At 41.9% G+C, this 14,169-nt stretch overlaps 1 protein-coding gene across 1 annotated transcript; it reads left to right on the top strand.

Annotated features, from left to right (window-relative positions):
- Nucleotides 1-4,675: 4,675 nt before the first annotated feature.
- On the top strand, nucleotides 4,676-12,684 carry CCN3 (cellular communication network factor 3). The gene is made up of 5 exons (XM_079149234.1): nucleotides 4,676-4,967; nucleotides 5,099-5,324; nucleotides 6,576-6,827; nucleotides 8,003-8,217; nucleotides 11,069-12,684. Exons 1-5 carry the CDS (start codon nucleotides 4,887-4,889, stop codon nucleotides 11,363-11,365), a joined length of 1,071 nt encoding a protein of 356 aa, XP_079005360.1. The 5' UTR covers nucleotides 4,676-4,886; the 3' UTR covers nucleotides 11,366-12,684.
- Nucleotides 12,685-14,169: the final 1,485 nt, after the last annotated feature.

Here is a 14,169-nt window from a genome sequence, read left to right on the forward strand (position 1 = left end):
AAACTCTCTCCCCAGCCTCCAATACACTCCTCCTGCTCTCTCAGTGAAGAAGTCAAGTTCAACTTTCTCTATGCTCCTATGCTTCTTCACTTATGTTTATTTGCAGGAATGATTACACTCTGTCTTACACAGTAGTTATTTTTGCTTCATTGTCCTATAAGGTCATAAAATCCTTGAGAACACAAAACATTTTATTAATTTTGATTCATGCCATGAAGTCTAAAAGTTATCGAAAAATGAATTAAAGTGAACATTCACATGTCAAAAGTCCTGTGGTCATGCTGCTGAAAATTTGGAAATTGAATGGAAGAGACTGTATACAAATTTTTAGGCTCCAAGAGAAAATTTGGGACTAGGAGTCCTCTCAAAAAAAGAATAAAGATTGTTTTTCTTCTTCAGGGATAATAATTTGAAGTTAAGAAGTTGCCTGTATTCAAATGATACTACTTCTCTTTCTCTTTCCATACTTGGCCATAGCATTTATGAGTTGGGTCCACCATCCACAATATGGAACACTGCAGATAGGCTACTGGTTCACCTGACATCCAGTCCATGTGTGTGTGCCTTTGTCTCTAGTACCCATTCTTGTTTTGAAGAGTTCAAGTCTTGGTTGCAGGACTGGATTCTCTCTACCAAACTGTTGCAGATCATAAAGAATTCTAAGTGGTTCAAGGTTGCTTACTTCAACTGACCATAGGGAAGGACAGTGCTAATGTCCAGGAGCTAGGAATGTAGCCTGCATAAATGTATGACAGACGCCTCTCCTGTTTGGAAACCTTAAAAAAAAATCATTTGTTTTCCAAAGAGTGCATTTCCCTCTAAGGAAGTCCTTAGCTAATGAGAGAAATTAACTTATTTCTCACATTTGTAGCCAATTTCTAGCCTGAAATGCTTTTTTCTTAATCTCCTGTATTTCTTTTCTTTAAGGAGTACACTAAAATTTTTTATTTTTTTTTTTAATTTGGGCATTAAAAATATTTCCAAAAGAGATAACACTAACACTATATGCTCAATGCTTCACCTCCCATTATCACTTCTCTGCCCATTGTTGTTTCTGGAAAATCAAGAAGTCAAGGGATCTGTCACAAAATCAAGAGGGTGTGATTGAAATTAGCCATGTAACTGGACACCACATAAGGCTGGCCCGCCTAACATACAATGGGAATTATTTTGTGTTCTACCAACTCCCTTGGGTTCCAGAAAAGGGACATATGAAGGAAATTCAGAAAAGAGCAACAAAATTATTAAGGAGCTGTGAGGTTGATTTATGGGGCACATTATGAGTACTAAGTGCATGTGGCTTGGCTAAACAATGATCGACTGAAGACAAGATGAACATGAGTTAAAGAGAACATAATTGCTAAGAAAAAAGACACAGAGGATGCTGTCCTGGAGGTGATAAGATCATACTTACTGCCTTTATTTGCCCCATTTTTAAACATGGGGAGTCGGGGGTTGCTTTATATTTCAATTTTGTGTTACAAAAGTAAGCTCCAACATTTACTGGAATGTTCCATGAGTATGAGAAAGACAAAATAATTGCGAAGACAACAACTTAATGTTTTCCCTTTATAAAATATAGGACTTCGCCAACATGTTCTGGGGTGGAGTACTGATGGTTAATAAGGCTGTCGATCAATTAACAGCCTACCCGAGACAGAAAAGGCAGAAATGACCCTCCGGTGTCATATCTGGAAGGAGGGAAAAGGAAGAGAGGAAGAGTCAAAGCAGGAAACTTAAGTGGACCAAATTCCTTGCAGTTTGTAACCCCACACAGTTACCATCCTAGTTGGTTACCAAGCCCAGGAACTGAGCAAGTTTTTCCAATAAGGTCTCCCCTGACTTCCCCAGAGATCTCAATTGCCACATAAGTCTATTTCAAAAAAGAAAAGATCACCATCAATATTGTAATTTTTAAACTTAGTACCAAAGAAAAATGGAGAGAGTTGCATGGCAGAAACAGGCAGGTGAGGCTGCTAGGACCAATTTAGCCTCTGCTGTTGCTAAAGGACAAAGAGCCTCCAGTTCTTATCTCACTTTATGCAGGGCAGTGACAAGTGACAAAGATTAAAGTGAGGTCTGCAGTTTATCCCCAAAATTCCAAGAACAGCTAATCATTTGCCTGTCCCCAAAGTAGATGCCAGGATATTAGAATGGATACAGCACACTCCCTGTCCTCAAGGGACTCCTAGGTTGGAGAGGCGAGAAGACCCAGAGATACACCTGTAATGATAAGCAATATCAGAAAGAAGCAAGACCTCATCCATGTCAGCATGTGATGTGGTTCTTAGATGGTTTTAACCTCAATTTACAATTGTTTTAAGATGAAGAACCTGACCCAGGAGCATTTATAGCCTATGATCGAATGGCTACATATTGTTTTGCTTGCAATCTTGCTTTCTTCTAAAAGAGTAACCCCTTCTTTCCTAGGGAACTGTTCTCCCTTCCCATTCCAACCACGCCTGTTAGGGAATCCCCAGACCTCACCTTCTTTGTCTCCATGGATCAGTCCATGGTGGGTGCAAAAACTCCATTTTGCATCATTCTAATTTGTGTCTAGGGAAAGAGACATTCCTTCTGGGGTGTCAAGTTCACAAAATAAGAAATTCGAAAGGACCATGCTCTCCTGGTATAAAAGAAGTAGTCTTGTGTTTTAACAACACAGAGAAACAGTGAGGATTGATAGAGGGGATCCTGTCTGTCTTCAAGTCCCTGATACTAGTGGCCTCTGAGGCCAAGCTGCACCATTCCCATTTAATTACTATGCAAAATACCACAGCATTGAAGTCCTCTTTTAGCCAAAACTCATTTGTGTTTGGTTTCCATTACTCATAGTCAAGAGTCCTGAGTGGCATCTTACATTAGCAGTGTCTTGACATCCCTGTCTTGAAGTTACAACTTTCTTTCTCATTCTTTCCCTTTCTAACATCGATGTTGTCAATTTCTCCTAGTTCTGGTTTAGTCTACTCATACTCTGAAAACTTGGACATTGCTCTTAGAGTCCCATCAGCCATGCTTCTACTTGCTCCTGTCTAGTCTTCCAAAAGCCAGCTCTCATTGCACAGTACATTTAAAGGCTGTCTACCAACAGCCAATGAGTGGGTCAAGAGTAGGGCCTGGCAAGCTATACTTTTAAAAACTTACATTCTGGTGTTTTTCTCTTTTTTTCTCCTTACAGACTGCATTTTGATTCATTATACACAAATGGGGTACATCATTTCATTTCTAAGGTTGTACATGACATAACTTTAGATTATGTAAAAGGAAATGAGAGGGAAGGGGTATGAAAAATGGTGGAATGTGACAGACATTATTACCCTATGTATGATTACACAAATGGTGTGAATCTACATCGTGTACATTCCACTCAGACATGAAAATGAACTGTTCTACCTCTGCTTAAACTTTGAGTACTGCACAGTCTCATTTTCCTAGAAGAAAGCAGACTTGTTGGAGGCTTGGAAGTGCACACAGCAGTTCCAAGCTGTAGAGAGCTATCCCGAAGGGGCTGGAGGTGACTTCATCGACTGGGGGGCTTTGCGGGGACAAGCCTGGTCCTTTAACAAGCTGCCTTTGATTTCCTTTGTAGATAGATGATGTAGAGGCAATTTGTTTCTTTTAAAGTCTAGAGTTACATCACAGCTGTATAATTTTTCTTATAAAGACTCTTTCCAACACAGTTACCCTCAAAGGAGCTGGGCATAGTTTTCCCAAGGGCCGCAGCAAAGTTGGAGTACAGGGGGGAAATTGTTTTAAATCCTTCAAGTAATGTCACCTTTGGGGCAATAAAACTGCTCTCTCTTTCTCCTGAGAGATGACAAGCATTTCACAGCAGCCATTTTTTTGAAAGTGGTTGCCAGGTGGGAGAGGTATTCCATGGCTGAAGAATCTGCCAAGTCAAGCAAGTCCCTCCCTTTGCTCCTTCCCTGCTTCACTGAGGTTTTGACATTGGCTAAGTTGAACCAAACTTTCAAAGACTCTTGGACTTTAGATGTGCTGTTTTGCAATTGGCATGATCCAGCAGGTGTTTCCAAGCTTTCCTTTACCAAGAGGAAAGCATTTTTCCGTCATCGATTTGTATTTTATTGTGGTTTACTTTTATTTCTACCAAACCCATGGAACTCGGGGCATAAGACTTAGTGAAACTTGGAATGACTAGAGTCAAAAGAATTTTGCCATTTGGCCAACAGCATCCATCCCCCACTCCAACAGAGATCCTTTACTTTTCTGTTTTAACTTTTTCCCCACTTTTGCGCGTTCTCCTCTCCCCTTTCCTCCTTCCCTCCTCAACACATTCAAGGAGTGCCCCAAACGGTGACAAACTCGCATGTGCTTTCCTTATGACTAAACCCCTGGGCCTCTGGCCAATCCCCCACAGATGGCCCCAAACTTCAGGCATCCCGTTAAAAGGGCCCCACGTTTGCAGTCCTGGTTGGAACACTCAGGGTGGAGGAGGGTGATGGGGAGTGGCGGTGTCTTCGTCCTGGGGGAAGGTGAAGCAACTTCCAGGAGGAAACGGGCGTTTCCTTCCCACGCGCTAGCGAGCCCTGGGTCTTGGCCTCGGGGCTCCACCCAGCCCCTCCCCGCGCTCTGGGAAAAGCCAGTCGCCACACACAGGCACACGCAGGCCCGGCGCCGCGCCCTAAGGAGAGCAGCCTTAGGGCCAATTGCCATGACAACCCCGCGGTTCCTTCCACTTCCCCACCCAACCGATTCCCCCCTCCTCCCTGCGCTTCAGCCAACCCGCTTGTGCGCGTCCCAGGAGCGCACTATAAAACCTGCGCCGGTGGCGCTTGCGGCTCAGCCGGACTTGGGGGGAGGCGGGAAGTGCCAATCTACAGCCTGCAAAGTCTCGTCTTGGAAAAGCGGGAGGAAAAAGCCTGAGCATGCACAGAGTGCAGAGCATGAGCCTCTTTGTGCGAAAGAGGTGCCTTTGCCTGGCCTTCCTACTCCATCTCCTGGGCCAGGTAAGTGGTGCAGCCCTAAGATGCCCCTGGTTACTTTACCCTCCCGGACAGCCCCTGCTCGGTCCCTGGGCTCTTTCTGCCTTTGGATATCCCTGCTGAGGGGTTTCTTCTTGTCTCATCACTTTCCCTAGGTCTCTGCGACTCAGCGCTGTCCTTCCCCGTGCCCACGCCAGTGCCCCGAGATGCCTCCGACCTGCGCCCCGGGGGTGCGCGCTGTGCTGGATGGTTGCTCCTGCTGTCTAGTGTGCGCCCGCCAGCGCGGAGAGAGCTGCTCTGAGCTGAAGCCATGCGACCAGAGCAGCGGACTCTACTGCGACCGCAGCGCCGACCCCAGCAACCAGACTGGCATCTGCATGGGTAACCTGCCCGCTCTGTCGCTTGACCTCTTCTCTCCCATGCTAGCAGGAGCGGTTTCCTCCCTCCTCTCCTCTTTTTCCCTTTCCCAAAGAGTGATAAGCAGATAATAATAATGCAATAAGTGATGTTTATGGAGCACTTCAGCTTGCCATGCAAGGTCTGAGGGCGCTTGGGGCTTTGGGGAGCTCCAGAAGCTAGAGAGAAAACCTGCCCACGGAGGTGAGAAGCATTCATCACTTGCCTCCCTAGAGAAGAATCTAAATGGACTGGTCGATGGGGAACAAAGTACAGTTAAGGACCAGTGAAATCATTTCCTTTGGACATTTCCAGGGGGACAGTTTGGGGATGATGGAAGCCTGGTCTTACTCACAGGCTTACAGTTCCCCAGCTGCTGCCCGGCAGGTTTGTTTTCACACCTGTAATTGTCCTATTTAAGCCAAAGCAGCTCCCAGTCTCCTGGGAGGACTATGTAAACCCTGCCTGGGCAGCGTTTAGGAAAAAAAAAAAAAAAAAAAAAAAAAAAAAAAATTCAGGCAACTAGCCAATCCTGGCTTGTGAAATTTAATCAATCAGGGTTCGATTTCCCACGTGGTGTGGCCACCATACTCCTTGGTTGTCTCTGCCTTTCTGGTTACCAGGGCTTGAAGTCGCTTTACCAGTTTTTTCTCTAAGCTAGTGATTTATTGTGCTTCAGTATCAAGGAATCTTAATGTCCTTTATTTGACCAGTTAATAACCTATTTGGAGAATATAAAGTGCATTTTCTTCCTTTTTAAGTCTTAAAATGTGCTGAAGTAGAAGAATCAAAGATGGTTCTTGCAAAATGACTGTCATTGGGAACAACAGTTTGTCAAGGACAACTCACATTTTCTCTTCCTTTTGTTCTATCTTAATGAAATATTTTGGGGGGCAAACAATCTCAAAAAGCAGTAGAGAATCTTTCAGAAGCCATATATCAGTCAACTTATTTATACTGGCAACCCTGAGTTTGCAGTGTTTACACACCACTTTCCCCATTCAAAAGGACTAGATGGATGTGGCAGAACTCGATGGTCTTGGCGGTTTCCTCTTGCTCTGGGAGGTCTTCATGAAGACATCTCTCTCCTGGAGATGCCTAAGAAACCAGATCACTCCAAGCAGAAAAGGAATGACTTTGGAATGTGTCCTCCAAATTTGACAGAGCTCTTTCAGTGCCTTGTGTTATTGTTTTTCTCTCTCTTTTCCCCTCTGTCTTGCTTCCACAATATTCTAGTGCTTGAAGGAGACAACTGTGTGTTCGATGGGGTAATTTATCGCAGCGGAGAGAAGTTTGAGCCAAATTGCCAATACCACTGCACCTGCAGAGACGGGCAGATCGGCTGTGTGCCCCGCTGTCAGCTGGACGTGCTACTGCCTGGCCCAGACTGCCCAGCTCCCAGAAAAGTCGCAGTGCCTGGAGAGTGTTGCGAAAAGTGGACCTGTGGCCCAAATGAGAAGGGGACATTGGGAGGCCTTGCCCTTCCAGGTGAGTCAGTCAGAATTCACAGCACAGGGTGAATGCAAGCACAAATCACGAGCCATTGTTTGGATTTGGGATGAGAAGCTGGCCTTGGTTTCTGACCATTCTGCTGTAGATTCCAGATTGCATCCTCTCTTTAAGTCCAAGCTAAGTTGCTAAAGTGTGCACGCGACTTTTCCTAAAGAGGACGTGAAAAATTCAGTCGCTACTTTTTTTTTTTTTTTTTGTCTTGTGACTACTATTTGCATTTTAGTCCATTCATCCAACTTGGCCCTTATTAGCACTACAAAGATAAAAGTAAGAATCCTCCTTTTCTGGATTCTGCATACCATCTATGCTCTCTTGGAACCAGCCTCCCTAAAGAATGCTACTCCTCCTGATGCAGTGGTCTCAGGGAAATGCCATCTTTTCAGATGCTGTAGGAAGGGTCAAGTGACATTTCGGGAACTTTGTTTTGCATTTCTTGTTATTTTCTTATAAATTACACAGTTTGGGGGGGAGAATCTCAAGAGACAGTAGAGAATATTTTAGGAGCCATTAATCAACCAGATTATTTATATTGGCAGAATCTACAGTCTTGCAGTATTTCTGAGGTCAGAAATTATCAGCCATGCTCACAGATAGGAAAACTACTGTGCAGAAGAGATCTACCCCAAGCCATGTATATTAAGTGTTGAGATAGAACTGTTTGTAACCAGAGTCTAGGGTGTGTGTGTGTGTGTCTCCCAGAACCCAAACAACCAGTTCTACCTCCCAAAAGCAAAGTATTGCTTTTATGGCTATTTACTTAGCCAGTTCTACATACTCATCACAATTAAAACTTTATCATGATCCTTTTTACGTACAAAACCACATGCCAGAAACCCACAACTTAGGAATAGTTACCAATGCTGTAATGTTCTACAGTATTAAATTGGTAAACTTTTAAAAGACAAGTAGTCCTAAGTTTCTTAAGGTCTGGTTGGACAGTTATTCCAGAGATTTCTTGAAGCCTTACAATGTGGCAGACATGATGCTGCCTAGGAGGGTTTACAAATAATTTCAGTACTGTGCTTTGGAAGCACCAATGTTTATTAGGTACAAATCTGAATAAGATCCACTTTGTAATGTTGACTGAAAGGAGCACTTTGCAATCCCTACATTTTCCCCAAGATAGCTGTCTTTCTCTATCCATCCCATAGCCTACAGGCCAGAAGCTACAGTGGGAGTTGAAGTCTCTGACTCGAGTATCAACTGCATTGAGCAGACCACAGAGTGGAGTGCGTGTTCCAAGAGCTGTGGAATGGGTCTTTCCACCCGGGTCACCAACAGAAATCGTCAGTGTGAGATGGTGAAGCAGACTCGGCTCTGCATGGTGCGGCCCTGTGAACAAGAGCCTGAGCAACCAACAGATAAGGTAGGAGTTTTCATGGAGGAAAACTGCCACCATGAAAGCAGTAGTCTTGCCTCCTCAGAACCTGGGCTTCAGCAAGTCACTTGTGATACTAGTTGACTCAGGTTGGCTCTAGCTGGGCATTAATCCCAGAGAAAAGGCAGAGGTTCCTGAATGTGGACCAAGTAGCTACTTTTTCCCCCTTTTTAATGTATTTAAATACCCCCAAGCAACCCTCAGCAGATCTACAGGAAAAGAGAGAAGCACTAGACAACTGTAATACTTTCCCCAATAGAAAGTCACCTAGCAGATTCCATTCCATTCCTGGAGAAAATTCACTACTAGTTGTGCTAGTTATCTAGCACAACTGATTTGAGAGAGCTCAGCTCTGACTGCAGTTTCCTTCACCCCTTAGGGTCAATCAGCATGAAACACCTGGGTTGAGGCTATGTCTGCTTATTCTTCCCCAAAATCTCCAGACCCTACCTGGAATGCATGGTGTGCATTATCAACTATTGTTGATGAATACATGAATGAGTGTCTGGGAATTACTGTTGGTATTTTTTAAAGCCTGATGGAAACACTACACTTGCCTTCATAAAGCAACATGTGAGCCAAGTTAAACAGTGCATTTCTTTCCTTTTTTTGTTGGAATTCTATCAGCTCAGTGTGTTAACTCTGAGTATAAGGCATGCAGATCAGAAGCTCTGATTGGTTCATGATGACATCAAGGGCCTTGTTACCAGAGCCCTACATCAGACAAATGCAATACCTAATTTGAACCATTATATGGACAAACCTAGCACCAAAATAAAACAGCCCCCAGAAATTCAAGACTGACATATTTCTGTACAGAGGCAAGATCATCTAATGCTTAAGGCACCATTCTAGAGCCAGACAGCTTGGCTTAAAATCTGCTTTTAGCATGAATTAGCTGTGTGATCTTGGGCAATTTCCTTAACCTCTCAGTCTGAATTCCTTCCCCCATATAATGGGGTCATTGAAATTATCTACCTCAAAGTTGTCAAGAGGATTAAGAAGAATGAATCTGCCTAGTGCTGAGCATAGATTAAATACTCTGTTAACACTAGACATCATTACGTAAAATTTCAACTTACTGATGAAATAAGAATCCCTAGTGGTTGCATTACTTGTATGACTATTTAGCTATATGATTTTTTTGAGGTCCGTTCTAATGTTATATTTCTTCTATCACTTCAGAAAGAATACCTAAAAACATCTTTTCTAGAAAATTATACCCTAGAAGATGCATCTTCCCATACTCAGGAAACATACATGTAACAACCATATATGTTTAACCCACACAAGAAGTCATGCATTCACACACACACACACACACACACACACACACACACACACACACATACACTACTCCACAGGAACATCGTGGGCCTCTCTGTCTTTTCGTGGATGTTGACAAAAATATATGCTAGACATTAAAACATTAAACATGCAAAAAAGGAGGACTTTAAATATTTTCAAGGACATAGCAGCTACTTTATTAAGGTCTTTCCATCTTCTGCCTCTAAAATTTGGCATTTTCAATTGTTTCTCTCCACAGAATTAGTATTTTACTCCTCATTTAATATTGGGAGGTATAATATTTAAGATATTTATTTATACTGTACATATTTCATAAAAGTTCTAGAAACTTGTTTGGAATCGAGGGAAGTACCAGCATAATAATCATTTCTCTCTTATTCTTAAGTGAGACAGGGGCTCTGAGAGTGTAGTCCCCAGACCAGTAGCAGCATCTAAAAATCTGTTAGAAAAGCAAATTCATGGACTCCACATCAGAGGTACTGAATCTGAAACTCTGGGAGCGAGACCCAACAGTCTCTGTGTTAACACACCCACTAGATGATTCTGCTGCACACTAGGGTTTAAGAACAACTGATTGAAGAGAACTGAGTCCATTCATCCCACAAGCTGGGAACCGTACCTAGCAAATGAGTAGGGGAGAACTGTGGCAAATCCAGAGCTTACGAATCTAAGTAGGCGATTAAACAGTCAAGTCTTTGCTGAGTTATCAACACCAGAGTTCCTCATTATTCACTACTAAGGAATCTTAAATAAATTCTCCACTTACTTCACATTCATGGAAAAGTACCGTAAGTCCACTGTCTTCAAATTTCCTGAAGTCATCATATAGTGGAAAGAACTGACTTTTTATCAAAAAAGTTCAAATACTGCATGTTTTCTGATCACTTCAGCCCTTTGAAGTGCTTTACATTGCTTTATCCAAAAATTTTAGGCAGTTGTTCCTTCTATCAATAATTGTTCCTTATAAGAATGAATGTTGTTAAGGATAACAAATTAATGTCTGAAAAGTATTTAAAATATTCCTAGGCATGTGATAATGCCAGATTTAGTTCCTTTCTCTTTATAACAGCTAAGAATGCATTGATTAATTTAGAAAAAAACACCAAAACCTGTTACAATGACCTTAAAAGAATAGATTTTGTTATCACATGTTTGCTCTCACTTTTACACTCAGGACCTCAAGGTTAAAAAACGGTTGTGCCCAATTAGGCATTATGTTCACATTCCAGGCAGAAAGGAAAATAGAATAAAGAATAAAGAATCATACCTAACCAACCAGCAAAGGATTTCCCAAATTCCTTTAGTTTGTGTTATCCCTGACGAGAAATTTTTCACAAAGCCATCCCTACCTCCTAGATATCCTGGAGAAGCAACTTCTTTTAGCTGACCAAACAAAATTAGTGTTGCATCAGCAAAGAAGAAAGACCAGTGGCTACTGGGGAGATAAGGAGCAGGCTATCCCACACCTCTAAAATTGTCCATTGGAGGCATGATCATCATTCCTCATATCACTCCTTTTCTTCTTCCTTAGAAAGGAAAAAAGTGTCTCCGCACCAAGAAATCTCTCAAAGCCATGCACCTGCAGTTCAAGAACTGTACCAGCCTGCACACCTACAAGCCCAGGTTCTGTGGGGTCTGCAGCGATGGCCGGTGTTGCACCCCCCACAACACCAAAACCATCCAGGTGGAGTTTCAGTGCACCCCGGGGCAAATCATCAAGAAACCAGTGATGGTCATTGGAACCTGTACCTGTCACACCAACTGTCCTCAGAACAATGAGGCCTTCCTCCAGGAGCTGGAGCTGAAGACCAGCAGAGGGGAAATGTAACGTGGTCCTCAAGAAGTCCACCTGCAGAGGCAAGCTGTAGCTGCTGCATGACCATCATCAAATGAATATAAAGGAAACAAGGAAGAGCCATTATTGCATCCTCCAGTCCTATGTATTTTTCTGTGATAATATGAGGTCACTTATGTCTGTCTTTTATAATGAAAATCTTTCAGCTGTAAACTTGGAATCAAGGTAAGCTCAGGATATGGCTTAGGGATGACTTACTTTCCTGTGATGTTTATTACAAGCGCAAATTTCTATCAATTTAAGAAAGTCAGATAAATGATTTACTTTGTAGACAGTACCATGTTCCTTCCTCTTCTTGTGCACTAGTGCAGTTCCAAGAAAATGCCGCTGTAGTGAATGACACAGTGAAGTCCAGGCTCATACTGATCATGCTGTCTACAATATTTCACCACGCATTGAGGTTTGACTTGAGGGTTCTCTATTAGGATCCTTTTTGAGTAGGGTAACTCTGCACTTCCAAGCCCAAGATCGAAGGAAACACTCGACTCTTCAACGTGAAGTCAGAGACTCTTGATTTTCTGTTTGACTGTACACTAGGAAGCATGCTGGACCAACAGTAATGAACTGTTTGTTAATTAAGTGGACGCGTGTCATGAACTTTCTCCATTTCAGACAAATTGACTCCTTTCTGTTTGAAAGAAGCGAAACAGAAAACTCCCAATAATCAGATGACTGGGCCTTAGCAGCCTTCATACTTTGTATCCTGGAGGCTGCTGAGGCTTCATCATTTTTTTTTTTTTTTAATTCAGCAGAAATGGAGGAGACCAGCAGGTATCCTCTCATCAGTAAGTAAACTGAGACCACTCAGTCCCAAAGCACTTGATTACAACCTCTGATGATTTTCAAATGTGCTTTCAGGAACTTGGAAAAAGAAGGACAAAAATCAATACAACTGTGGTGCTGAGAAACCACAATTTCATGCGAGTTCACAATTATTGTTGACATGCCCAAAACACATCATTGGGTCACAATGATGAAAACTCTTGAACAAGATATATGTGTATACACACAGGTATCTACTAGGTCAGGCTTATGAACAGGCTTCAAAATTAAATCTTCATACATTTCTCTAAGGTCACCATACGTGTTCCATTTTTCTCCTTTAAAATATTTATAAAAATGTAAATTATAGATTTTGTAAAGTGTTCTTTTTCACTTCTCTACTTTTCGGACATGACTAAAAAATACATGTTATTGGTGTGTGACTCTGGTATGACTTTTGTGCTTATAAATTTAACATTGTTGTTTATTGAAAATAAAAATTGATGACTTAAGTAGGATATCAGTCAGAAGCATCTATTGAAAGCAAAATGGATATTTTGGGGCAAGCTTATGACCTCTTATCTGAAGGAAACCAGCAGCTCTTACCATGTTAGGCCTGAAGTATTCACCACACCCTTTACTCAAGCCACGATATTTTTTTTCTGGACATCCCACTAGATAGCTCTATATAGTGAAATCTGAAGTTGTCTGGCCAAACTAAATTCACCTCCCTGGCTTCCTTATTGAATTAAAGATCTCTCCATCCTCCCAATTACCCAGCAGAAACATTCAGCATTCTCTTGCCACCTGCTCAGAAAAGCAAACAGCTGCTCGTCCATATTCACCAGTAATGGATCAACAAATTTAACCAGGCAAGAATAGAAAATATCAGGAAAAACAAATGTTATGTTGTTGCTGATGTAAACTGTGTGGCCTACGATGCTTACATCAGTACTGAACATGTACAGAATTTGGTTGTCACTATTCCATAAACAATATAGTATAACAGCTATTTACATAGGATTCACATCACATTGGGTATCACAGGTAACCTAGAGATAACTTAAGATATGGAGAAGAAGGTGCATAAATTATGCACAAATGCTATGCATTTTATACAGGAGACCAGCATCTGCAGATTATGACTTCCACAGGGGGCCCTGGGACCAACCTCCCTGTGATCCCGAGGAACAACTGTATTTCCAGTGACAATGCAGAGTAGAACTGACCAGAGCTGCCATCTGGGGAATGTGAGACCCACACTCAATAAGAGTTTTGTTTTCTGAAGTATCTACCTGGTGCCATGTGAATCTAAAGTATTTTCCTAATTAAACAACAACAACAAAAGTTTTCCTTTTTCCAACTTTATTTCCTCTGTCTGCAGCTTCCTTCCCATCCATCTCTACAGTTAATTTCTATTTGTCTTTAAGATAAGCAGGAAAGCAAATGGGACCAAAAATTTATCCACAGAAAACTATCAAGGACACCTAGAATGTACTGCATACCTACGTTGTTCTGAGCACTTTACTCATTTAATTTGCCCAGCAACCCTAGGAAGTAGGTACTGTTTGTGTCCCCAGGTTACTAATGAGAAAACTTTAAAAAGTTGAAAGAAATTGGTGGACCTAGAATTCAAACCAAAGTCCCTGTGCTTCTGTTGTATTTGAAGCTACCACAAGGGTCTGTGCAAAGATTGTCTATGTTTGAAGTTATTCAATCCCATGTTATTGTTCATAATGACGATTTTTAAAATGGAAACATTTAAAGAACTAACCTTATAAGCTTGGCTAGATATTTACTACTGCGTCAATTATGATGAAAAACAAAGCAATCTTCAAAAGGAGAATGATATTATAAGAAAATATACCCACAAAAGGTATAGACTCTAAAAAGAGTGATTTATTTTTATTCCAAAGTATCTGTTAACATCAATGAAAGGAGACTCAGGAAAGAATGTACAAAATGTTATTCACGATCAGGGCAGATCGGTCTCGTTCTATTTTCCTTTCTTATGA

This window comes from Sciurus vulgaris (assembly GCF_902686455.1).
Source record: "Sciurus vulgaris genome assembly, chromosome: 1".
In the NCBI taxonomy this organism is placed as follows: domain Eukaryota; kingdom Metazoa; phylum Chordata; class Mammalia; order Rodentia; family Sciuridae; genus Sciurus; species Sciurus vulgaris.